Source organism: Nicotiana attenuata, unplaced genomic scaffold (genome assembly GCF_001879085.1).
Source record: "Nicotiana attenuata strain UT unplaced genomic scaffold, NIATTr2, whole genome shotgun sequence".
Taxonomy (NCBI): domain Eukaryota; kingdom Viridiplantae; phylum Streptophyta; class Magnoliopsida; order Solanales; family Solanaceae; genus Nicotiana; species Nicotiana attenuata.
In genome coordinates, this window is record NW_017674049.1 from 2,786 (window position 1) to 30,215 (window position 27,430).

At 40.7% G+C, this 27,430-nt stretch overlaps 1 protein-coding gene across 2 annotated transcripts; it reads right to left on the reverse strand.

The window, feature by feature from the left end:
* Positions 1-8,821: 8,821 nt before the first annotated feature.
* On the reverse strand, positions 8,822-26,692 carry LOC109217884 (WAT1-related protein At2g39510-like). Of its 2 annotated transcripts, none has more exons than XM_019382173.1 (7): positions 26,402-26,692; positions 26,229-26,291; positions 26,005-26,121; positions 25,171-25,414; positions 24,641-24,802; positions 24,378-24,529; positions 8,822-9,059 (listed from the first exon to the last, which is right to left on the reverse strand). In XM_019382173.1, exons 1-7 carry the CDS (start codon positions 26,602-26,604, stop codon positions 9,047-9,049), a joined length of 954 nt encoding a protein of 317 aa, XP_019237718.1. In that variant the 5' UTR covers positions 26,605-26,692; the 3' UTR covers positions 8,822-9,046. The 2 variants fall into 2 exon arrangements, with proteins under 2 accessions (XP_019237718.1, XP_019237717.1); XM_019382172.1 differs by lacking the exon at positions 8,822-9,059 and adding an exon at positions 23,843-24,216.
* Positions 26,693-27,430: the final 738 nt, after the last annotated feature.

The window sequence follows — 27,430 nt, forward strand, 5'->3', positions numbered from 1 at the left end:
ACATTCACCTCATCAAACAGCTTTTCAAACCTCTCGATCAGCTCCTTGTCAGAATCAATCACACAACGAGGCATTGTTGTTTCTAGGCGCTTCTTAGTACCAGGCCTGAGAAAGGAACGGGAAAGGCAGGGAATAGGTTTTGGAAGGGTCCCTGCTTTCTTTTTCATCTTTCTAGCTCGCCTTATGTCCGCAATAGTGGGCTGGAAGCCTAAACCAAAAGTATCCAGGTTTCCAGGAAGAGATACTGGCTGTATGATACCTTGCAAGGAAGCACCCAAGCCTTTTCCAGGTACGAATCCGTACTTCAGCATTTCCGACGCAACCATGACGGATGCAGCGGCTACCTTTGGCACAGGAATACACTCCCCTTCCAGGATCTTTTCAACCGATACCGTATCAAAGACTTGATAAACCCATGGACCTTTGTCGTCCTCAGATTCTATGAAAGGCACAATGGCACCACCCAGAGTACACGAACTATCTTCCCCGTGCACCATAATATCTTGCCTGTCCCACTCGAATTTGACCATCTGGTGCAAGGTAGATGGCACTGCCTTTGCTGCATGGATCCAGGGTCGGCCTAACAGAAGATTGTAAGAGACGGCCACGTCGAGCACCTGAAACTCCATAGTAAATTCAACCGGACCTATCGTCAGTTCCAACACTATATCCCCAACTGTGTCCTTTCCTCCTCCATCAAATCCTCGCACGCAAATACTATTCTTGTGGATTCTCTCACTGTCTACTTTTAACTTTTCCAGGGTGGGGAGAGGGCAGATGTTTGCACTGGACCCGTTGTCAATCAGCAGCCGGTTGACCATAGAGTCTTCACATTTCACCGTGAGGTAGAGTGATCTATTATGCTCAGTGCCTTCCAAAGGCAGCTCATCGTCGGAAAATGTAACCCTGTTGACTTCAAAAATCTTGTTTGCTATTTTCTCTAGATGGTTCACGGAAAACTTATCAGGAACATGGGCTTCATTCAAAATTTTCATCAATGCCTGGCAGTGCTCATCTGAGTGAATCAATAATGATAGCAATGAGATCTGTGCCGGGGTCTTTCTCAACTGTTCTACAATGGAATAATCTTGTGCCTTCATCTTCTTCAAGAATTCTTCTGCCTCTTCTTCAGTTACGGCTTTCTTTACTGGTACTGGATTATCTTTGGTAATTTTAGCCTTTCTCAGCTCGTCAGGAGCAAAGCATCTTCCTGAGTGAGTCAGCCCATGGGTTTTACAAACTTCTTCCTTAACTTCCTTCCCCTTATACGTCACTGTCACTCGGCCGTAATTCCACGGGACGGCCTTTTCACTGATTACTGGTAACTGAGTCACTGGCTTGATGATAACCGGCTCTGTGCGAGCCCCTTTTACAATCACGGTGGGCTCGACAGCTACCCCCGGCACTACCACTTTAGCTGGTTCTTGTTTTACTGCACCACTGCTCAAAGGCTCCTTCTGTACCACCACAACTGGTTTGCTAACTGTCTCTTCTACCTTGATCGATGCTCTCCCCCTTGTGAGTTTCTCATTTGATCTATCCTCACTAGCCCTGATCATCATTACGGTTTGTGAAGGCTTCTTATGCTCTCCCTTTTGTACTAGTTCAATCATATGGGTCTCGTGATGGGTTGGCAATGGATTCTGAGTGATGTTAGGCGTCTCTGGGGCTTGCACTTCAATTCGGCGGGTGTCAATGAGCTCTTGGATGGCCGTTTTCAAATGCCAGCATTTTTCTATGTCATGTCCCGGAGCACCCGAGCAATACTCGCAACTCACAGAGTGGTCCAGATTCCTTGGGGGAGGATTTGGCAATTTGGGTTCAATCGGACTCAACATGCCCAACTGTCTCAATCTGTGGTATAAGCTAGTGTAAGATTCACCCAATGGAGGGAAAGTCTTCTTCTTCTGCAGCCTATCATTCTTAGATGCAGGGTTAGGTCAAAAACCGGTTCCAGTGGGGTTTCTGTTGGTTCTCGGGGGTGGGTAGGTGCTTTGAGCTGGGTAAGTATTTTGTGGGGTGGGTGCGCGCCATTGCGCATGGGTAGGAGGTTGGGGGTATGTTTGGGCATGGTGGACAGAGAAATGGGGGACAGGAGGTGGGTAGTAGTGTTGCGGTGGGCCATATGGGGTGTGTGGGTAGGTTTGGGGATGAGGTCGAGGTTGGTGATAATATGGTGATGGACCCCTGGACCAAGCTCTCGATTCCACTACTGCAACATCTTCTTTCTTTTTCTTTCCCAATACCCCTCCAGTGCCGCTCTGGATGGCCTGGGTAGTTGCTTTGATTGCCGAATAGCTCATAATCTTGTTGGATTTAAGCCCCTCTTCCACCATACTTCCCATTTTCACTACCTCGTTGAAAGTTTTCCCCACTGCTGACACCAAGTGACCATAGTAGGTGGGTTCCAAAGCCTGTAGGAAATAATCAACCATCTCGCTCTCTTTCATTGGAGGATCGACTCTTGCCGCCTGCTCTCTCCATCGGAAACCGTATTCTCTGAAGCTTTCTCCGGGCTTCTTCTCAATTTTAGTCAGTGACAGACGGTCCGGGACAATTTCGAGATTATACTGAAAATGACATGCAAATGCTTGGGCCAAATCGTCCCAAGTGTACCAACGAGCATGATCCTGGCGTGTGTACCACTCCAAGGCTGCTCCACTTAGACTTTGACTGAAGTAAGCCATCAATAACTCGTCCCTTCCCCCAGCTCCTCTCATTTTGCTGCAGAACCCCCTTAAATGGGCCACCGGATCACCATGTCCATTATATAAGTCAAACTTGGGTAACTTGAATCCTGCTGGTACCTGGACATCGGGAAACAGGCACAGGTCCTTGTAGGCTACACTCACTTGACCTCCGAGACCCTGCATATTTCTAAATGATTGCTCTAAGCTCTTAACCTTCCGTATCATTTCTTCTTGCTCAGGGTTTTTGGGAGGCTTTTCTTCTTCAGCTGAGAGATCAAGACGGGGAGTGTAAGAGCATGGTTCTGGTGGTTTGAAGGTGGCTTCGGGAGGATAGTACTGGTATCATGGGTTGGAATAAAGGTTCACTAGAGGACCTGTGTAATGCGACAGGTGGGGGAGCTACAAACACAGGAGTAGTTGGTGGTGGAGGGCATGGGATTTGTTTGGGTGGTGGAGGTGGTGGTGTTTGAGAGGTGGTTCCGTAGTACTTTGGTAAGTAGGGAAAGCCGGAGATGAGTTCACTGTGGGAGGATCTTGAGGCTGAGCTAGTAGTGGGATGCAAGCGGGTTAGGAGGATAGGCTGGGTAGATGTCCCTTTGACCAGGCCTGGTACATTCGGCCATTGTTTGCTTCAATTTATACATCTCCTCCTTCATTTTCATTAACGTCCACTACTTCCTCCTCCCTAGATGGGTAGACAATGCTTGCTTTAATTCCTGGGTTGACCATGTTTGACTTATCCTTGAGCGAGTGTTGTTTGCAAGAATGCCAGTCAACTATAACCATTTGCCTGAACTCATCAACAACAACTTTGTTAGCGGTTAGAGCATTAACAGATAGATAACCGCACATTTGGGAATGAATGCACCTAAGCGTTAACCAGTTCTATTATGCCTTTGCTTGGTGCATGCGTCATCCGACTTTCCTCTTTCTGTATTTGCCATGCCCTTTCTCTCATTCTTCCCTCTTGTTTTTCCATTGTTTGTTTTCTGCCTTTCCCTCTTCTTTGCTTTCTCTCTTATTTTCCCTCTTTTTTTTTCCTTTTTCCTTCTTTTTCCTTTGCGTCGGTTTTTTCTTGTTCCTATTCTCTCCTTTCCTTCAAAATTTTTCCGCTCTTTCTTTCCTTTCTCTTGCTCCCTTTTTATTTTCTCTTGTTTGCCTTTTTTTTTTGGTTTACGGTCGAATCCTATTGGAGATTGCCTACGTTATCATGACCCTACATGAATCAGACCAAGCGTAGTTCTTAAGAATAAATGTAAAGTAGAAGCAAAATGTTTTTGGGATTTTCAATTTTATTGATAGCAAATACGTCTATTACAAAGACTCAAAACTGACAGATTAAAACAACCAATAGACTTAATGCAGAAAAGAACTACAGACTCCACCATCCCTATTCTATTTTAAACAGAAAATACAGACTCAATCAATTGACCGACTTTTAACGAAAAGGAAATAACAGACTCAGACAACTGACAGACTCTAGTAGAAAAGGAAATACAGACTCAAATGACAAACTCTAGCAAAAAAGGGAAATACAGACTCGAATGACTAACTCTAGTGGAAAAAGAAATACAGACTCAAAGGACAATCATGAATACATTAAAGCTCCTGGTGCCCGCGGGACATCGTTCGGTCTCGCCGCGAGCCTATACGCAAGTTCCCCTAGAAGTCTGTCCAGGTCACTCATTATCTGCTTCCACAAATATCATCACTGATGCAAAGAAGGTGGTACGAGTCATGTTCTCGCACACTTGGCATTTCCTGGTAATGTAGTGAGCAATAGCTAGGATTCTCTCTCTGATTATACCCTTTTCCTGAAGCAACCGCCCTATCTGTTGGGCCCTGGCCTCCAAAGTCTGCTGATTTTGTTCCTGGAGTTGTTGCAGGTCCATTTCTAATTGTGCCAGCGCCGTGTAGCAGTGCTCTCTTTCAACCTTGAATTCTTTTGCCTGTTTGTTCATTTTGTTTTCTGCGGCAATGACCTTTTTCTTCAATCCCGTGACCTCATTATCGTATTCTTCTCTCAACTGCTTAACCATGCGGGCTCGTTCTTCCGCGTTTTTAGCCAATTTTTTTCGAACCCCGACTAATTCCTTTTCTGCTTTGTTGAGATCAAAACTGTGGTCATTTACTTTTTGCCTTAGATTTTCTATGAGCTTTGCGTCTTTGCCGCTCCTAACAGGATTTTCAGCCGCTATCTTCATCTTTTGGATTTGGGCTCGTAAAGCTTCGTTTTCTTGGGCCAACTTCTTTTTCTCACCTTCGTCATCCGCGGCTTGCACGCTGTTTTCAAACGTAAGGTCTTGGACCCGCTTTTCTAATTCTCCTATTTTGGCTCTGTATTAATTTTCTTTGGCTAACCGAGCCCACTGTTCTTGCGATGATTCGGCAAACTCCCGGATGTGAGGTCTTTTAGCTGGCCTCTCATGCTCATATTCTCTCCTATACCAAGCAAGATATCATGGAGACACTTCGCCTTTGTCCCGATCCTGCACGCAAGTATCCGCTTTTAAGTATTGACATTCGTTCCAGATCTGGCGGACTCTTGCTTCAGGAAACTGTCCGTCAGGGCTAATCTCAACTACCTGAGCACTAAGATCGCCGTCTTTTGGCACTATTTGGCACCTCCCGAGTTGCCTTAAAACCCGATACGGGGCATAAGGCTGAATGCTCTTAAGACCCATCAAGAGGAAATGCGGCCTTACTGTTGGCATATATATGATTTCATCAACAGGCAACCATCCAAGTGTCCACTCTATTTGACTAGCAGTGAGGGACCGAAAGTATGTTGTCCAACCCGTGAATCCTTCAGGCAAATTGACCCCTTTAATCCTCGTATAAAACTCTTTTATGCATGTTTTCTCTGGAGACTCATAGCTCAAGAACTGAGGACGATGGCACAGGTGCTCGGTCATCCACATTTGCAGCAGTAGATTGCACCCCTCGAAAAAGTCTCCCCCGGCTTTGCAGGCTGTAAGAGCGCAGAAGATTTCGGCTAATATCATAGGCGCAAGAGTGCTTTTGGCTTCAATCATTAGAGTGCTAACGACCCGGCTATTTTTTATGTCAATGTTTCCGTCTTTCCTTGGAAATACCACAAGCCCTAGAAAAACCACCATAAAAGCGAAACGTCTATGCTCCTCCCATTTTTGGCGATTTCCTTTGCTACATATCGTGCTTTCCGGGTTGTTGAATCCCCCGATGTGGCCATATCTGTGATATATGAAGTGTGGAGCACAAAAGCCATTTGCCAGATCTGTGTTGTGAACCGTCCTGCTTATCTTCAGGGATTCTAAAAATATGTGCACAGCTACAGTTCTTGGGGCAACTAAGTACTTGTGCCTTAAAGGAACCTCATTTTTTCCGATGTAGCCGGCTATTTCCTCTAGTGTTGGGGTTAGTTCAAAGTCCGAGAAATGGAAGATGTTATGTGCCGGGTCCCAACATGTGACCAATGCTCTGATGATGTCTCCCCGAGGCACAATCTCTAACAAACCAGTAAGCGCTTTCAAGTACTTTTTGACCTCGTCCTGTCCTTCTTTACCCAGATCGTTCCACCATAGACGCAACTCCAGAGGGATTTTAGTCATGATTGAGAAAGGTTCATTTTGAATCGTTCTCATCCTGCACATTTATTAAGGTGATTTAATCACTTATTTTGACCTAACAGGAAAAAAAATGACACTATTTTGTTCAAATTTCCAAATTAAAACAAGCAGCCGGTTTTGCGGATACGTCCTTTCAGCATTTCATAAAGAAGATTTTAAGGCTGTGCCCGCTAACCGTTGAAAATGACCCAAGGTGGCTGTTCTTGCATAAACGGCCCTTCCGGCGCCTTTTTAGGGACGTTTGGCTTATTTTTGACAAGAATGGCGTCACGCGACTTATTCATGACGAAATTTAAAAATTTTGGCATTTTTGGGCTATTTTTGCAAAGGGGAGGTTGGACCCGACGAGGGTTGCCTACGTATCTCACACCCGGCGAGAATCAAACCTGCGTAGTTCGGGCAATAAAACTAACTATTTTCGAAAACAAGACTCTTTTTCATTGACAAATACACTCTTTTTATATTTTCTTCTTCAACAAACCATTTGAAAATAAGACTCTTGGTTTTTCTTTTTACTGACAAATAAAACAAACCATTTTGTGAAAACAAATTTTCTTTTCCCTTTTTTCCTTTTCTTTTCATTTTTCTCAAAAATTCGGCAGATTTTTGACACTATTTTGACAAATAATTGACTTTCTACACTGCTATTTCTCTCCTTTTTTTTTTCAATTTTTCCCAAATACTCCAAAGTCGGTCAGCATGCAAGTCCGAGACAAATAAATGCATATGCAACACGTAACATGCATCAGGATGGTCTTTTCATTTCAGGTTACCTGTCCTAGACGGACCCAACCCCTGTGTTGAGTCCCTACGGCACGATGCTAATAAGCGTTCCTACTAGGGATCCGGCATGAAGTCAAGTTATTCTAGGTTCAAAACTTGGGTATGTGTTCTAGACTGTGTACCCGAGCGGACAACTCGAGTCGAGGAGGGGGCTACGTATCGGGGACCCGCGAGATCGTCCAGCTTAGTAACTTGCCCGGCCTCTTTCTTATTTCAAGGTATGACACTAACAGAATAGGGAGTCTCAACCAGTAAGCACATCCCCGGAGGTGAGAAGAGAAGGGTTTCGGCACAGTTTATATATACAGTTCAAATAATATCAAAGCGGTAAAGCAATTAGCACATTAGGCAGGAAACATATAGGAAAATCAGGTAAAGCCAAACATAACAATTATTCTAAGCTCGAATTCTTAAACCCTGAACCGAAGTTCATGTTTTGTATCCCCAGCAGAGTCGCCAGAGCTATCACACCTCCTTTTTTCACACCCGCAAGGGCGTAAAGGGAGTTTTTCCAATTAAAGGACAATCGAAACGGGGTTCATTTATTAAGAGATTCAGATTCGCCACTTGGGAGATTTATGGTGTCCCAAGTCACCAGGTTGAATCCCGAATCGAGGAAAGGGTTTGACTCTGTACTACAGTCGCGAACCAGAAATCCAAGTAAGGAATTCTGTTAACCCGGGAGAAGGTGTTAGGCATTCCCGAGTTCCGTGGTTCTAGCACGGTCGCTGAACTGCTATATTTGGCTTATTTGTTTGATTTTAGTACATGTTTTAGTCTACATGCTTTTTAACTTTGAACCGCTTTTACTATTATTATTTTAAGAAAATTGCAACATCGTGAAAACACGTCTCGAACCGCGTCACATAAATGCACCCGCGGTTTTTGACACATTTCGACTTCGTTGGGATTTGGATTTGGGTCACACAAATGTGCACTCGTATTTAGGAAGGTAAAATTATTTAAATTACGTGCCTAAAGAGACTATCGCGTTATTATCTTTGGGGAAGGCCGTGAAATTCGCTAAACGGCGCATCTCGAAGTCTAAGTATGTTTAGTATAAGCATTTATCGAGGGCCCCGCAATTTATTTGTTTTGTTCAGCGGGGCTCTTCTCATTTTTATTCATTAAAGGGCATACCTAAAGCAACTATAATTTTCTATTGTTATTTGTCTCTAACAGCACAAGAAAGATCCTGAATTTTTGTTATTAAGCTGAAATAAACCAAACGATAATTCTGTGTCAAAGCCACCCATTGGGCTCCAATATGAACCCAACAAAGGAGATATGCACCAGTCAAGACCTTAGTCCAATCGTGAAGGAAACTAGCACTGGACCTGGGCCTGCAAATCAGATATCTTGAGGCCCAAATAGCTGCCGGTACTAATATAAATCAATCCAAGTGCCGTCAATAACAAAGGAAAACAATACGCAGTTATTCAAACTAACGAGATGTTGATCATTTGAAGTTCGATCTCATGCTCGAATCATTTTGTTCATTAACTACTGGGAAGTTCCTAAGGATTCTTAAAGGCGAACATTATTCACTAACAATATTCATTATGTTGTTCAAACTAACATTATTCCCCCAAAATGACTCACGATCTCAGAATTAGACACATTGAAATAGCATACATAAACAGCAATCTATTTGAACTTTTTTTTTATTTTATAACTGCTAAAAACGACTTTAAGCTACCCTACACTATCCTACATTATACTAGTAACACAAACTAAGCCAAATGAAAACAAATAACCACTAGATTCACAAGCTCACACGAATTAGCTTAGTAGTTCATGAGCTATAAACAGTCCAAAATGGTTACAGAGTTTTAATTACAGTGAACGACTAATCAAGTCACAGAAAATTATCTAGAATATGACAGGATCATTAAAATGCAATTCAACAGCAGAGGCTTCAATTTCACTTCGTGTTTCAACAGGTGAAGCTACATCGACAGAGTCTCAAGATGTGTACCTGGAATTGTAAAGTAACAAAAGGAAGGAGGGGGATCAGCAGCGATTTACACAGCAAACTACAGCAACAAAATCAGTAGTAAATCGACCCAGGAAATGATATCAAATGATCCAGTAGAAGTTTCAAACCAAATCAAGCACAAAACCCAATAAAAACAGCTTGAATAATACCAAGCTGACTCGAAAATGCATCAATAGACCAACACTTGACCAAAATCAGCTTATATGAACCCAAACTCACTCGAAATCAACCCAGCAAACAAACTTGATCTCCAGCAGCCAAGTATTAGACTAGAAAATGAAAATCACTAAGAGTTGAAATTATCCTAAAATTTCTGATGGAGCAGTATTTTTTTGAATTTTTGAAGGGTTTTTCTATTGTTTTTGTTTTTGAATTTTGAATTTTAGTCTTCAGATCTGAAAAACTGGAGAACACTCTTTTTGGGGGGAGTTTTTAGAGCTGAAAACTTGTTATTCAAGGCATGTGAGTGCCAGTTTATAGGCACCAAGAGGTGCAACTTCAGATTTTCAGTTTTCTATCCTAGTCCCCATTTATTTTCCATTTAGTCCCTTACTTCCTAACTTGTTACCCAAGTTACACCCCTAAGTTGTAAAAATATGCACTAAAGTCCTATTCTAGAAGAGTCTAAGATATTCTAATGTGTTCTACAGCATTCCTGCCCCACTCTGATTACCCAAATGCCCTTGAATCCCCTGAAATTATTCACCCAGTACAGCTATATCCAAACCATTATTTAATAGGTTTAACTAAACTAAGCCTAAAGATTAATTGAAACTAAACACCAAACCATGGATTTACTAAAGACAATTACCAATTAATTGCATTAGACTAATTAACACTAGCCAGCCACAATTATAAGGAATTTGAAATTCAAACGATGCTTCAAACAGGGTCGATTAATGAATCAAAGATAGAATGAAACAGATTCGAAACACAAATTAAACTAGACTCTAAATTAGCAACTCAAGATTAAACAAAATGAAACAGAATTTAAACTACAAAAACCATTATTGACACACACACTGACTTCAAAACTAAGAATAAACCAGGAATAAACGAAACTGAATTAACATCTATATGGATTCAAACAACAACTAAACCAATTAACAACAATTAACCAAGCCAAATCACATCACCAGGAGCAAAGCAAGCACATCAAAACCAACGAGAAGTCTAAGACTAACTATCAAATAAACCACGAATTAAACTAACATAGACCAGAACTTATGAGAACAAAAAGAAAAAGAAAAGAATAATAGAAATGAGAAGAGAAACTTACGGATTTTTCAGACTCCACAAGAAATGCCCTTCGATATTGATTCCCAGTTAATATTATATGTCTATTTCGTCAAAAATAGGCCTATAATATTAACTAGAACTCACTCGACTTTGAAAATTCCCAAAACGGACTCGAAACCCAGGAACCCTAGATTTAAAATTTGTTCAGTTTCACTTAGATTCGAGGGATTTTGGTTAGGGTTCGAAACGAGGGTGTTTAAGAGACTGTGGGGTGTAATTTTAGGCGGATTTGGGAGGATTAGGATTTTGGGTCTAAACTTCAAATGAAGATTCGAGGGGGTGGGGACTGATTTGAGGGAAACTAGAGTTGGATATGGAATGAGGGGGTTGAGAGGAGGTTGGGGTGTTAATTTAGGGTGATTTGGAGCATCGTCGCTGTAGTCAGCGGAGGCGGTGACTAGTATTTCGAAGATTTGAGGGGTTTGGATGGGAATCGAAGAAAACTAATCCCAGATTGGGAATGAGGAGAGGGAGGAGGTGCTGTGGTGTGATTTTAGGTGAGTTTGGAGACGGGCCGCCGCCGGCGACGATTTCCGGCCGGCGGCGTTAGGTTAGAGGCTCTGAGGGTTTGGAGACGATGATGGAGGGGGGGTAGGTCGGATCCGACATTTAAATACTTCAAACCTAGGCAGTTCTCAACCGTTGGATCAAAAGAAACAATGGCTATGATCAACACTTGGGAAACGGCGTCGTTTCGATGGTCCCTAAACCGGACTGGGTCGGGGATTTGGGTTGGACGGGGTGTGTTTGGTTTGGGCCAGACGTTAAAGGTGGCCCAATTCGTGAGTCTCTATTAAGGCAGCCTTTTTATTTGTTTCTTTTATTTCTTTTGTTTTGCTTTCATTTTGTATTTTTATTTCTTTTTTTTAATTTTATTAAATGCTAAATTAAAACTCAAAACCCAAATTGACTAATAATTATATTTCCTAATTTCCAACTACACTAACTCCTAATTTAAATGCAAGCTAAGACAAATTAATACTATAAATGCAAAAAGAACCATTTTTGTTATTTTTCTTATTTTTTTAAAACACATTAACTGCTAATTAATCCTAAAAATGTGAGATTAAATCCTAAACAAATGCCAAGTGTATTTAACCAAAATAACAGACCATCTTGATGCATCCTATGTGCTACATGTTGCATTTCTTCAAGGGTAAAAGGATCATTTGGTGGACCAATGATAGCAGAGGAAAAATGAAAAAAATAAAAACAAAAACAATGAAAAAAAAAAGAGAAAAAAAAGAGAGAAGCGTGAAAGTGTGAAAGATAAAACGAGTGGGCCTAATTATGTTTTCTGTCACATTTCTGTTAAGGGAAAAATGAGCTTAGANGTTTGTGATTGTTGTTTGGGTGAGGAAGAGTCTTAAAGCTCGAAGGTTGATGTCGTGCATTGTTGATATTGTGAGGAAAGAGTGGAAAGCACGAAGGGTGATGCCATGCCGCACGATGTACCATTCCGTGCTGATTATATTGATTATATGGTGAGGAGAGAGAGTAAAAGCACGAAGGGTGATGCCGTGCACATCTTTGATAAATAATTATTTTGGCGAGGACGAGAGTAAAAGCACGAAGGGTGATGCCGTGCGAACTATTGATTTCTGTTCCTTCTTGATATTCGAGTTGTGTTGTTCCTTTCCTTACTTGATGCCTTTCTATTCAGAACCGTTATCTCTCCCACAGCATGTTCCCCCTTCCCACATTGACTGGTTATCTCTGTATTTCCTTTTTTTGCTATATATATATATATATATATATATTTAAACGATTGTTTTACAAGGGCCAGATCGGCCTAATACAAAATTTACAATGGCCTAAAGGCTACTTTCACTTCGAGTTCGAGAAATCATTCTCACTCGACTAGAAAGCCTAAGGGCTACCTTACTTTGAGTTCGAGCAGGTCCTCACTCGACAATTAAGCTTAAGGGCTACATAAATTCATGTTCGAATAACCATTCGGGGTTCATCGATTGGAAACGGTCAAGGGTAAGGCTTATTATCGGTCTTCACTATCCCGAACCTCGAATCCTCGGACGCAACTTCATAATTTTATGCTAAGTCATTTCAACCCTTACAAGTGATAACAAAAAAAGAGGCAACAGATTCAAAAGCCATGAAGGAAAATAGTTTCATATATTCATCAAGATCTTTGTACAAGAGCCATATGGCCTGATTGAGAATTTTTACAAAGGCCGATCTGCCTCAACATAAAAGCAAAAATTACAAATTCAAAGCAGCTTAATCCTTATCGGAGGAAGCTTCTTCGCCCTCGGAGTCTTCTCCACCGCCAGATTCGCTCAAATTCTTGAAGTCTTCCTCGGGAAAAGCTAGCTTCAGAGCCTTTGTTTCCTCTGCCCTAGCAATCTCGATTTTAGCAGATATATCGAAACTTTGATCATGGGCCCCCCTCGAGGGCCTTCCTTTGAGTTTTCCACCTCGCATGATCCACCATGCTCTTGGCTTGTGCTAGGGAGGCTTCAACATCGGCCTCGTATTGGGTCGCAATATCCTGAGCCTTAAAATTGGCCGCGGCCGCCTCAGATCTGGTCACCTCGAGTTGTTTGGCTAATTTGGCTAAATTGGACTGAAGCTCCTTGATTTTCTCTGCTTGAACCGAGGCATTCTCCTTGCGGCCTAAAGCTGAGACTCAACCGAATCCATCTCTGCTTGAACGGCCTCATTTTGTGCAACCAAAATGTCCACGCATCCCTTAAACTCTTCAGCCTCGGGTTGTACTTTATCTATTTGCCTTTGGAGGTCCTTGATCTGTTCGAGCCACTGTCGAACCTGCAGAATCAGATCATTAGTTGTTATCTCCAACTCATCCTCACTATCATGAAGGGCTCAAAATACCTGCTCGGCCATCTCAGCATGCTCATCTCGAGCCGTCGCCAAGTCTACCTGAAGCTTCTCATTGAGAAGCTTGTAAGTATCTCATTTCTAAGCGAGGTCCCGAATCTCAGCCTTACGCTCCTCTCGGATTCTAAGGAAGGCCTCGTGATGCAACACTAAAGCCTAGAAGTAAGGAATAAAGTGATGAAACTATCCACAATTCAAATTTTTAAAGAAATAATGGAATGGCCCTCGAACTTACCCGATTCAGAGATTGCTGGGCCTCGTTGAACAAGCAAGCAACTCCACTTCATCCATCTTGGCTTGGTCCTCTTCAGTGACCAAGCATCGGAGATAGCTGGCCATCCCTACGGGGGCAGAAAAAAGCCGAGCATCCTTCTGGACCGAGATGATAAGTGACCGCTTACGCTCGAGATTGACACTGGTGGCCGGGAATTGATTGGTCAGTTTAAAGCTCGAGGAAGCCTCACTTGAGCTCTTCCTCGGCACATCCAAGTCACCCAGACCGGTGACATCTTCCACTTTAACAAAATAAACTATGGAAAGGGTCTTCATTTCATGGACCCCTTCACCGTGGCAAGTCTTCATCGCCTGAGCGTCCTTAATTGTCAAATCAGAGAACAAAGCCAACAAGGGGGAATCTCCAATCTCTATTGCCCCAAGTAAATATTTTGGGGCTCTACCTTCATCTCGGGAAGCCTCGAGCATGATCTCTATACCAGCCTCGGCCGTCTCCTCAGTGGCCTTCTCACCTCGAGGTGAAGCGTCTTCAGCTTTTTTAGCTCGAGGACATCGTCAAGACAAGGCAAAGCAGTTTCAGCTCCCTCCAGCCCAGCAGTTCTTTGAGTTTCGGTGCCAGTTCGCACATGGGTCACCAGCCTTGAGTCTTCTTCTTCTTCGTCCTCTTCAGCCTCATCCCTCAGCTGTTTGACTGACTCCATAGTTAGGCAGATGTTGTTCCCCTTGGGTTTACGGGGCCTCCTCGCCGGTTTTTTCTTTTCTAGTCCCGGAGAGATCGGAGAACTCGGAGCCCCTTTTCTCTTCTTCTCCTTGGTCATATTCGGGGCAGGTGAAGGGGAAAGTGCCTATTCTTCAGCAGAAGGGGGGCCTCATTGCTACGTTCTTCCCGAGGCCTACAAAGGGAAAAAGATGAGTAAGCCCAATGCAAAGCCCGAATGAAAATCGTTCTAAGAAAAGAAGATTACCATGGTTACGAGCCTCTCATTGGCCCTTCGATATTTCCATCCAAGCACGCTAGGAGTATGACCTCTGAGACACTAGGCCCTTGACCCATTGCTCAAGATCGGGATCACTTCTGGCATGTGGGCCACAGATACAACACAAAAACTTAGATGAGGAAAGAAGACGAGAAGTAAAACGGCAAAAAAAGATGTTCAAGGCAAAGCAATACTTACGATTCATGTTCCATGTTTCAGGAAATGGCATGTCCTCGGCGGGGATCAGGTCCGAGGTCTTTATTCAGACAAATTATCCCATCCAACCTCGGTCTCGGGTCTCATCTATGCTCGAGAACAGGGTTTTGGTAGCTCAGCGGTAAAGCTTGATCAAGCCTCCACGATAAAACTGGGGGTTGTATAGACGCATAAGGTGATCGAGGGTAAAAGGATGGTGTAAGGCCCCGTGAAAATTTTTACTCAAAAACCCGAGATCTCGTAGTGCCAAGTTAGGAATATGTGTTAGAGATTCGTAAAATTCTTCACGGCGAGCAAGCTCGTCGCGGTTCGGACCCTTTGGATTCATCTGTGCATTAAAAGTTAAGGAATAATATATTTCAGAAGAGTGCGTTTCTGCGGTCCATTATGCGGACTGCATAGTCGCCACAGAGTGAGGCAGTTTGATGGTAATTTTGAGGTCAGCTATGCGGCCAATTATGCGATCGCATAATCAATATGCGGGCCGCATAGTCATCGCATAATTGTTGATACCCAATTTTTCTCTATATATTTTTAATATACAAAATACTTTCAAAATAGCATGTGCTTGCATATATAAGTATGTCCAAATATTTTACTATTTTTTCCCTTAATTTTCAAAGATTTTTTAATCCATTTATTGCCCTATTTATCCATAAAAACCCAATAATTATTCCCAAAATTGTCATTTTTGGCGATTCATTTATTGTATTTTCATATTTATACTAAAATGTGGCTAATATAATTTTTGCATATTCTTACAAGGTCAATTAGTATTTTAAAGTTAAAATGTATGTAATTACAATATTAGCCTTTTTTAGGATTATTACGTTTATATTCATAAAAATTAGGTCTGGTATTTTTAAATAGTTAATTATGTGCTATTTATCATTTTAGTACCTTTGATTTATTTCCAGAAATTATTTTACTATTTTTTATAAATCAAACAAGGAAAAGTGGCTATTTAAATGTTAGCCCCATTTTATTTCAATTTTAGTCCGATTTTGCACCCCAATTGAACTCAATTGAAACTATTTGAACCCCCCGACCCAATTCCAATTTAATCCGACCCAAACCCATTTTCATAACCCGCCCACTCGCCCGTTTTAACCCAGGCCGTTGATCATTCAGATCAACGGCCAACAACCATCCTTTCCTTTTTTAATCTCAAACTACCCCCTAACCCCAACCATTTTACACACCCCGCCGCCTCTGAATCCCCTTCTCTCTCAATCCTCTCTCATACCCTCTCCAACCCTAGCCGCCGACATCAACTACAACCCTAAAAAAAACTCCCAAATCTATGGCTTCCAAGGTCATTGGAGGCCTGTATCCACCTCTCATGGCTTCTACGTGTTCGATTATTATGGTTTCAAGGCTAGATCTTGAAAGAGCTTAGTCCAGACCTTGGTCGATTTCAGTTTACGGTTGTTCTCCGGTCATTTCTGACCTTTCTCCGGCCAGCCATGGCTATTCGAGTCTGACTCTTGACTCTCCTGCTTAGATCGATGGTTTTCAAAGCCTTTCTCACCACTTGGGGGTTCCTCTAAAACCCTAACCTTCAAGGTTCTCTCGATTTCTCTTAGATTTGTTTCAGATCTATGTCTGCTCTGAACTTTTAAGCGTTTTTCTCGAAGTTTCTTTTAAAACTCCGCTTTCAAAACTCCTTATCCTTCTGATTAAGGTTCTGTTAAGTTATTTCGAAACCTTTCTTTGATTTTTGATATGTTTTGCTGTGTTTGCTCGTATTATCCTTCTGCCTGAGTTTGCATGTTAAAACCCCTAATTTCTTTTAACTGTTTATTAAATGAATGTTTGTTTGACTGAGTTTTTGTCCGATCAGTCTATTTATCCTCTTTTTAAAACCCTTCTATTGTGGAAAATCTTATGGTTTTGGGTCTGAGACTGTTCGTTTAAGTGCAGAAGTTCTTTTCGAAATCTCTTGTTCCCTTTGTGAGATTCCTCTGATTCTGGGTTTCTATCTTCTCTTTAACTCGCCTATGTTAAAAGCCCTAATTGAGGCTCTTAGGGAATTCTGACACACTCAAGTTTGAGAAAGTCTTTGAAGCAATGGCATCTTAAGGCAGTTATTCCATAGCTCAGGGAGGAACCAAGAATCGGGCCTCCTCTAGTTCTATTTTTATGTATTTTGATGTAATTTAATATTCCTGGTTTGTAATAATTTGTAATAAACGTATGGGGCTGGCTAGTGAAAAGGGTTGGGTATTTATGCATGTCAAGGGTAGAAACCATGCCTATAGGACTATTTTGAATTTCTGCATATTCAAATTACATTTAGAAACCATGCCTATAGGGTATTTTAATGCTGCAAACTGCTTTTAGAAACCATGTCGATAGGACTTCTTGTTCAACTTCATATCTAGATAACCTGCCTATAGGGATCATCTAAAATTCTGCACATTTGTCACCATTTAGATATCATGTTTTAGGGCCCACTTGATTATAACCCAGTAGCATGCTGAAATCAGTAACATATAGAAATCATGCTTATAGGGCTCCATAAGTATAATCCTGTTCGTTTCTTCTCACATGCAATGTTAGGATCTAAAATCAGTAACGCATAGAAATCATGCCTATATGGACGCTTAAATAAATCTGATTCGCTTCATTCACAGTCAATGTTAGATATCATGCTCCTAGGGATTAAAATCGATAATAGTAGATAATATCACCTGCAGAATCTGTAACCAGTCTAATTTAATTTTGTCCATTTTGAACCTCTTCTCAATAATCTAATTCCCTTTCTTAACAAGGTTTAGCAAGCTTGTCTATGGGATTTTAAACAATTCGTTTTGAGTTTTGCTGTCTCATCACCTTCTGAACTAAGTAGATATTATGCCTATAGGACCCCGTCTAAACACTTAGGCAAACCTTAGGCAGTATAAATAAAACTGAACTCGCCTCTGTTATTTGTTACAATCAGCAGGTAGGCTCGATTCTGTTTCCTAACTGAGTCGTGTAATAAGCCAAGCCTGCTGCAATACAACAATCTCCTCTTCCCTCAAGTATATTTTTTTTAGAATCAGACCTTATTCATTTGTTTAAGTCGTGCTATTGCATTGTTTTGTTTAGAGGATGTATACTTGAGCCTTATGTGTTTACGTGTTTCCCCTTTAATGTGCAGTCTTTATATGTTTTGTATGTCGCCTTAGAATTTTTACCTTTGAAACTTCAAATAAGCCTAATATCCATCCCTTTTAGGATTAGTAGTCCTAAGCGCCTCCGGGACTGATAGGAACGGGATGGGTAACAGCATGCAATAAGTAATCGAGACCAATCCGCACTTTAATACCTTAAAGGGGTGGGAAGGGTAGATATGGATATGATGACCACGCGATAATGTCACGTGTATCCCCTCATTGAGGAGTGATTACCGGACATTGCATTGATATGATCCATATTAAATACAAACCTAGGACCCCCCTTTCTTCACTTCCTTTTTCCTTTAAAAGCATGGCAATTCCTATTTAAAATCCGCTCTTTTAACTGTTCTTTCAGAAATGTTCTTTCTTTTATGTGTTTAAATCCCCTAATATATGAGCCCATACCTGTCTATTTGCTAAATTCACAATAACTGTCTGGCCGGGAACCACACTAGTGGACCTGAGGGGTGCCTAATACCTTCACCTCGGCATAATTTCAAGCCCTTACCCAATCTCTGGTTATTCAAACAAAACTCAGAGTTGAATCTCTATTGGCGTCCTAATGCACCTTAATCATTAGGTGGCGACTCTTCAAATGCAAACCCAGTTCCCAAAAGGAACGAGTTGTCCCTCCAAATTTCATAAACCCGATTTCGCGAGAAAAAGGGGGCGCGACAATAATCCCCTTGGAATTTTGCGAGGGGCAGTTCTGCGGTGCATTATGAGACCGCAGAACAGGAATTCTAAATATAAAGTCTAGGGTGCATGAAATGACCAAAATACTCTGTCACCTCAATTTATTTTAAAACGTGACATGTAAGTCCTATGGATATTGGTATCTAAGCTTCGAAAATAAGACTAAAGTCAGATTTCTTTTCATTTACTCAAATACAAAATAAACTATTACTTGAATATAAACATCCTCTCGTTATTCAGTACTCATGGAAATAAAACAGTAGACTAAATCCAGATTTCATGTTCCTTATGCTATGCCAATTAAATAGAGTGTGCACTTTCTTCCATCTATAAACATAGTTATATATACAAACTGAAGTGTAATCTTAAACTAAACATCTAAAGAAAATCACATAATATACTAAGTTATATCTAACATGGCATTCCCGAAATAAGTTCTCCTAAAATCTTGATTTTAATAAGGATCAAACACATGTTACTCAATATTCTAGCTAATGAAAATGCATATTCTGTTCATACAAAAGATTAAAAAGATGAAAAACCGACCTTGTGTTGGGCAGTGAACTAGGACGTCAAACGTAGAATCTACTCTCTTGTCACGAACAGATCCGAACTTCGAGCAGAATGAGTTTGGAGATCTCTGTTACGGCCAAAGTTTACCGATACAGAAAAGAGAAGTTTTGTTTGTAAAAGAGCCTTGCGTGTTCGAAAGACTATTACAGTAGTGAGAGTGACAAAGTAGTAGTGTTTAAGAGGTGGCTGGTTCAAGCATCTCGTCTAGGTGGCTCTAGCCTCTCCAGAAGTGGTCCGATATGCAAGTATTTATAGTGAAAAATCTAGGGTTTTCTCTTGATCGGGAATACTTGATTTTGATTTTGAATTTGTGGTCAAAGAGTCATTTGAATCCGAACGTTTGAGGCCTTCACGTGATTTGCTTCAGAAAGCTCTCGAAATGGAGAGATTCACTCTGGCTTAAAAGGATTAAAGTGTACCAGAATATCACTTCGGGGAAGAGAACAAGACTTGCTTCGAAAAGAGAGAGATAGTAAGAAACCTTGTACGAAAATAGAGTGGACAATTCTCTGCCATTGCTGAGGATGAGCTAAAAATCCACAAAAGTGGAATGAGAGAGAGAGAGAGGAGAAAAGAGGCGTAGGGTTTATAGTTTGTTGGGCTCTTTATTTGGGTTAATTCAAAAGCTGATGGGCTTGTTGGGTCTGGCGAATTTTGGCACGATATGGGCTATGGAGATGGAANATTGGTTGATGATCCTTGGAAATAAAGGAGATGAAAATGTGGAAAACTAAAAATGCGGCCTTCGGGCCATGAAAAACATGAACCTTGTGAAAGGATCAAAGGGCCAAAGAAATACTGTTATCGAGAGAGATTGAGAACATTAATAAAAACTATAAAATGTGAAAGATATTGAGGTAAGCATAGTTGTATTATGCTATATTTGTATACTTGTATTATACTACAATTGTGTGCAATATCCAATCAAATCAAAAAAAATGTTTTTGGGAGTATCATTAGCAAAACCGAGGAAGGGTAGGTCATAAGGCCCATACCTGAAACTACACGTGCCAGTGTAGGGATTGATCGCGATTATTCCCCTTAATTGGGATGAACTTGGTAACATTTGTAAATTGGTAACGCCAACCCACACGGCATATGTGGGAAGGCAGCCTAGCCGATCGGGCCGTGATCGGACACCATGCCGTACACATGGTGGCATTGTGCTGGGAATCAAAACTAGAAATTCAAAATTAGAAATTGTGATTGTGGTACATGTCTCCAAAGAGATGACCTAGCCGATCGGGTCGTGATCGGACTCCGTGCTAACAAAGACGGTGGTATAACTCATATCGGTGTTAATGATCTCCCAACCAAAAATTATACATTATTTTCATAAACTAGAAGACTTATATGTTTCAAATTGGATGCTTGTATGTTGGTTTTGGCTTACAGTTTCAGGGTTTCTTTGCTTGTATGGTTATTATATTCTGGAAGAGGACTTTTAGCCTTACATACTAGTGCTATTCGACGGCGCTAACGCCCCTTTTGCCGGGGGCACTGTATCGTTTAATGATACAGGTGGTTCCACAGCGAGCAGCATCGGCCAGTGATAGCGGTATTCTCTTCCCAGCAGACTTGGTGAGCCCTACTCCATCCCGGGGTCATGTCATGTATCTCTTGTTCATTTTCTCATCACATTTTGAGGTATAGCCGGAGCCTTGTTGCCGGTATTTCCCTATTACTCTTCTAGTGTATTTAGAGGCTCCGTAGACTGTTTGTGGGTGATGGTTGATGTTGGGAGTCAAGACTAGAAATGTTAGTATTTGATAAGCATGCTTTTCATTAAGCTTGTAAACTTGTAATATTTTGAAAACTATGAATGAAGTCATTAACGGAAATGAAGTGAAAGTTGTTAATGGAAGATTGCCTAGTGTTTTGATAAAATGGGATAACATTCCCTCTTTATTCATAAACTAGTTTGCATAGAACGAAATCTAACAGGCTTGCTCAATCGGGTTTACTCGGTTGAGCGCCGGTCACGTTCCACGGTTTTGGGGCGTGACAGATGGCCCTCGATCTTGTTTACAAAAAATCGGAGGAGGATCACGATCCTCCAGAATGATGGATGGATTTGGCCAAGAGTGACATCGTACCTCTTGCAAAAGGCGACGATGATGTGATCTAAGGGACCTATCGTGAAGGGGTAAGTATAAACACTTAGATACCCCTCCACATGAGTGGTGATAGATTCCTCAGGGGTAGGAACTACTACATCTTTGCCTACCCAGTTGCACTTCTCTTTCACCTTCTGGAGGAGACCGTTGGTAATTATACATATGTAACTCGACATCGGTTCACATCGACCCGGTGTCGATGATGTATTCTCCACCTTAAAATGTGCAGTAGTGGGGCACTTTGTCGAAACAAAGTCCTCTAGGTGAGGTTCCGCCGCGGCTATGGCACCGGCAGGCTTTAATTAAGAAGCGGTTTCCTTATGTGGGACAGTTTTTGAGGTCTTAGCCACTTTTGTAAATGGGAAAGAATAAAACGGAAGAGGAACGCTTGGTTATTTTGCGAAGAAACAAGTAAAGAAACTCGAGGAACTGAAAACACAAAGATCTGGGGAAGGCAAAGAACTGTGAAGATTAGAATGAAGGAGATTGAAAGTAAAGTTTGAAAGAATGAAGAAGGTGGCTATTAATTGGTTTCGCAACAGTGGCCAACCGTCGACTGACGCGCATTAAATGCCTAGAAAACTGAACCAACGGGACATTTCGGTCACCTCTGCCGCTTGCATCACGATGCTTACGTCATGGTAAACCGAGGGGAAGTTCGAAGACTCAATTCATTTCTTGTCATTACACTCCGTAAAACGAGGGGACTATCTGTATACGGTCAGAATCGTACTTCCCTAATTTTCTATGGCTAAACGAAACCAGGGCGGCAGACCAAGGCTCGGCCTCGCATTGTATCGAACCACGGCACGGAGATGGATTGCTAAGCTCGTGAGTCGATGATCAATCAAGATTGAGACCAGACGTGATCGGGACCGAAGCGGGATAGAGACCGAGCGAGATAGAAGGGAGCCTGCTAAGACGAATAACAGAAAGCCGATATATCCGTGATCAGGCAAGGATCGTGGCGGAAATCTCTGCACGTATCAAGTCAAGACTGGTGATTTAGCCAATCACGGGATTTCCTTCTGTATTTAGAATTGTACCATAAGTAGAATTCCTCTACTATATAAAGGGAGTCCCAGTCATTTTGTAATCATCAACTCACGTTACAAAAGCTATATATTTACTCTCTCTTAAGCTCTCAATATTTTTGCTACTGTGTTCATACTTTCCGGCGAAATACTCACTTAATTCGAGGGCAGTCTAGCTCAAGGATTAAAGCTATACGTTTTATTTGGTTTGCTTCATTTATATTTGGGGTTAATTCCATTGTCAATTTACGTTTTCTCTCAATTTGTGCTAAGGGAATCACGTGTTCTTAAAACCACAGTATAAATTCAATTGTTATCCGTTTTTAGGGTAAACAATTTGCTGGCAATTCTGATTAAAATTCAGCTCGGCTGGGTGTGGAATCGGGGGGTCGAATTTGCTTGAGGCGATGGGAAATCTGCTTTGGTTGGGGGGAGGGGGGGGGGGGTTACTTGATTGCTTGTCCTTTTACTTATTGGGTTCGGTATCTATGCACTTGGAAGGGAAAAAAAAAAAGGAGTTTTGCTTTCGACACGTGAGTTGGCTGTGGGGCTCTCTGTTCTTGTTGAAACTTTGTCATATCTAGGCCAGGCAAATAATACCTAATCAGCATTGGCATCTGGCAACCACGAGCTTCCACTATCTCGCTCGTCACCCACTCACAAGCATATAGGAAAAGGGAGGAGCAAAAAGCAAGGTGGAGAAAATGAAATGAATTAATGAAGTCATATGCATGCACAACAAAGAAGGCTAAGGCAAAACTAAAAATGCCCATGCACAACTGCACTATGGTCATTTCCAAGCACAACTTTTGCATGGGTATTGAGGCAAGAGTTTACCAATAAAATTAGATCAAGAGCAAGGAAGTTTTTTCTACCAATAAAATCAGATCAAGAATAAAATTACTTGATAATTACTTACTCCCTCCGTTCCAGTTTATTTGAACCTATTTCCTTTTTATCCATTCTAAAAAGAATAATTCCTTTCTAAATTTAAAAACAATTTAGCTTAAACTTCCAATTCTACCCTTAATGAGAAGCTTTTATAACCACACATGGGTTCCTTTTTGACTTGTTTATTAGGACCACAAATTCAAAAAGTCTTGTACCAAGTCAAACAGGTTCAGATAAATTGGAACGGAGGGAGTAATAGATTATAACAGATTCTACAAAGGAAAAGCAAAAAAGGTGAAACAGCTGATAATGTACAAAGAATGAGGTTAAATAATAATCCATACTCCATGTCTGTTTATTCAGATGGGCCTTGCATGTTTAGTACTAAAATTTTCCATGTTCGAACCAGCCATATTGAGAAGACATTTGATGCTCTTCCAATATTCTATTCCATGAAAAATCATCTTGTCTGGCTTTTCTTAATTTTCGTTCGAGCCTAGCATTTGGGAAGTTAGTTATTTTATTAAATGGGTTCACAAGATTAATTTCAATATAATACTCTAATGTCCAGTACCTCTGCTTCCCATTTGTTTAAGCCATTATTAGAATGAGTCTTATCTCTTCTTGTTTTTGCTTTCATTCATTTTTTATTAGTTAGTTAGTTCAGTATCATATGCGCATTTGCAATAAATCGGACGTCCATTTCATCAGCAGAATAAATTGACAAATGCTTCGCAGATGCTAAACGCACTTTGTCATTTTTCCAATTCTATTTAATAAGAAATGCAAAAGCAACATCCTTCTTTGCGGGGAACTTGAGCATTATCGAAAACCCAACCATTAAAAAGGAGTTATTATTTCTACTTATCCCCCTAACTTATATCCACGCCATTTCTTCTTAAACAGCTTCGTCTCCAGCTTTTGCCTGATTTAAAGACTTCGTTGTAGATGTTTCTTTACCAACATGTTCAGCTTCAGCATCGTCAGTGCTGCTCGACTTCGACAATTTTTGGTCCTTGCTCTTGCCCCATATTACTAAATACAGTCCAATTACAATGACTGCCCCTCCCAAAACCCTATATATTCATCCGGCACCATATTAGACAACCTCTTTTGCACTCAACGTTACTACTTGAAATAAAAATCATTAATGATATCGCGATATATAATCAATTGTTCGTTCCCAAAATAAAATAAAAATTAATACTAATAATAAAGTAAATAAGCATGTACATACCTTCCCAAGTTTAGCTGCTCGGATAAAATGAACGAACCCAAAATTGCGACTAGTACCATGTTTAGAGGATTAAAAGCAGTGACGAAAACAGGCCCTTTATCCTTCATTATCAATCCAGAAACATAATAGCCCACTCCAGAAGTGACCATTCCCTGCATCCGTGAAATTTTGTTTTGCGTGAACTAAAGTAAATAAGCTCTAGGAAAGTCGTGACTAAAAGGTGATAAATATAAATATGAATAATGGCACATATTCAAGCTTACACTATAAACGTAAGATAAGAGTTTAGTGTCCAAGTGGATGGCCCAGATTGAAGTATTGCCCCTTTCAGCCACAAGGGTCAGAGCTGTGCCTTGCACCGCTCCCGCCGAGCAAATCAAACAAGTGAGCGATAATGCCGCAGGGTATGTCTTCAAGGTAATTGCCTGTTTGTAATAAACAAACATAAAATAAGAAGAAAAAATAACAATACAACAACAACAACCCAGTAAAATCACACAAGTGGGATGATAGGGGTTGCGCGAACGCATGCCCCACTCTACAAATTATGATGTTGGCTCGGCCACTTGGGTCAATCTTAGGCTAGCACCCCTCCAATGTGCAATGGAAGTCATCAGTCTAGGCCATGGTTCTGATCGCCCATCGACCCCGTCCAGGTAAGTAAGAAAAAAATAATGTTAACGAAAATAAAAACTACGTAGATTATCCTGCTGGTCTCAACATTGTCATCTATAGTGAATCATATAATAAGAAAAGAATGAGTTAAGTTTTTAAGAATGATTTAGGATAGTACCTGAAGGTTGTAAAAGCAGGCCCAACAGATACAACCTGCTGCGATGAAGAGAGCACCCTTAATGGGTTGTAGCTCAGTCAGAGAAGCACTAGTAGCAGTTGTAGTAGAAAGGAGATGTCTGTTCCAGGGCAATCCAATTGTAGGTCCTCCAAGTAGTGTCATAATCATGGCACCACCAAATGTCACTGTTGTTCCCACTATTTTTGCTTGGCTTGATAATCTCCTTATGTTCACCTTCTCAAGCCTACACGTTCAACTTACCTATTATTTACCTACTCATGTAACCAACTTTAAATCGTATGCCCTGATTTATATCATATGATACTATTTGACTGGGTACAAATTTTAAATAAATCAAAGGTACTCTTATAACTTTTTTTCTTAAAAATATTTAGCATAATTCTTTGGATATAAGAGCGTTAGTTATGGTAAAATGAATGTTTAAATTAAAAAGTTTCCAAATATTGAGAAGTGTCATCTTTTTTAAAACAAATTAAACAAGAAAGAGTATCATAGAGGGAGTACTTATTTTGTTGCGTTGATGCATTAATAATTGTATTTTAAGCTGTACTGGGGTTTATATCAACTGTACTTTCTCTTTGCCATTACTAAACAAAGAGAACATTTTGGACGATAAGACGGCTCAAAACTCCCATGGACTCTTTTGTTACACGACACCCATATTTGCTGATACTTTTTTCGGTTCTTTTTGTTGATCCAATAGTTGAGTTAAATACATCGATCGTAGTTATCAATTTTTTTTCTCCTTTTTAAACGTTGAATATGAACGTGCATGTGATAAAATAAGTTGCAAACAAGATAGGTAATTAATACCTTAGGATCCAAGCCAACAAAAAGGTGAGGGCTGGAAGCACATTGCACATTGCTGTTGCAAAAGTTGCAGTAGTGTATCTCAACCCTGTGTAGTACAAGTTCTGGTCGATGACAGGCCTGCAGACAGCTTATGTTTTCAGTGAAATATCAGACAATCTGAAATAAAGGCAGCTTTTGTTTTCAGTGGAAAAAATTGCTAATGTATTAATGTCAGAGATGTTTACTCCAGTAAGCCCAGCAACATAATCTTCAAGAAAATGGATACAGTCATGTTTGGCCTTATTTTCCTGTGTGTTAAACAACCAGAGAAAGCAGAATTATTATTTTTTTAAAACCAAAATAACTTCATCTAAGTAAAAAATTAAAGAGAGTTGCACTGCATGAATATGCTAAAAACCTTTCCAAGACCATGGCAAAAGGAGCAAAGACAAGAGTGGCAAAGACATTTCTGTAGACGGCAAAGGTGAAATGGCTCATGCCATGATTTAGAGCAGACTTAGCTATTATAGCTGATCCTGCATATCCAAACTGCAACAATATCACTGCCAAATATGGCTGTGCTTCCTTCACAAACTTCAATAGCCTTTCCCTTGTTGACATGCTTCTTTTTTCTTTACTGCACAGTACGTAGCTTTCTTTTCTTTTTTTAATATTACAACTAGCTAGATAAAGTATTGGGTAAGCAATGCTTTGTACCTCACAAACCCCGTCTTGCGGTGCTATATATAGGGCAGTGGCGGAGCCACATACACAGTGGCGAAGCCAGTAAGTTTAATAAGGGTACTGTTCAAATTTTGAACAAGGGTGGCTATACAAAGGCGTTCAAATTCTATTTTTAATCAATAACAAATAATATTTTACCTTATAGGTAGTATAATTTTTCGGCGAAGGGTGTCAGTTGACCACCCTTGGACCAACATAGCTTCGCCCCTGCACATGCACCCAAGGGGTGTCAACCGACATCCCTTCGTCGAAAAATTAGATTATAGTATAGCTGGGTAATGTTTTTTAAAATATGTATATATACTATATATTAACACCTCTTGACTTTTTGGTGATTTATTTCTTTATATTTTGACTCCCCTTAATAAAAGTCCTGGCTCTGCGGATGATACCGGGGACAAACAAAGCTAGCTAAGCACGTCTCCATGTCAAAACTGTATGGACTCCACTATCATCTTATAATGGAATTGTTCAATAAAACACGATCTCTTCATTCAGATAATGGCTTACTTATTTCTATAAAGTTTCTCATCATGAAAACTGGTAAAGTAATCTTTTTCCCACAGTTTGAATATTTTTATAATTTACAGGTGAAGAAAAGGTTTCAAAATATTTCTAAGAGTTATTGCTATAAATCAAATGTCTACTGTATTTGTTTTTCTTTTTCATTATTTCGGAAACGAAGAATAAGTAATTTAAATTT

What these genes read in the sequence shown, in the direction of transcription:
- LOC109217884 (XM_019382172.1), bottom strand. Translation starts at nt 26,604, where the DNA reads ATGTCAACAAGGGAAAGGCTATTGAAGTTTGTGAAGGAAGCACAGCCA. An exon ending in TTGTTGGCTTGGATCCTAAG is followed by an intron (nt 25,415 to 26,004) that starts GTATTAATTACC and finishes TTGAACGTGTAG; the next exon opens with GCTTGAGAAGGTGAACATAA. An exon ending in TCTTATCTTACGTTTATAGT is followed by an intron (nt 24,530 to 24,640) that starts GTAAGCTTGAAT and finishes TCACGGATGCAG; the next exon opens with GGAATGGTCACTTCTGGAGT.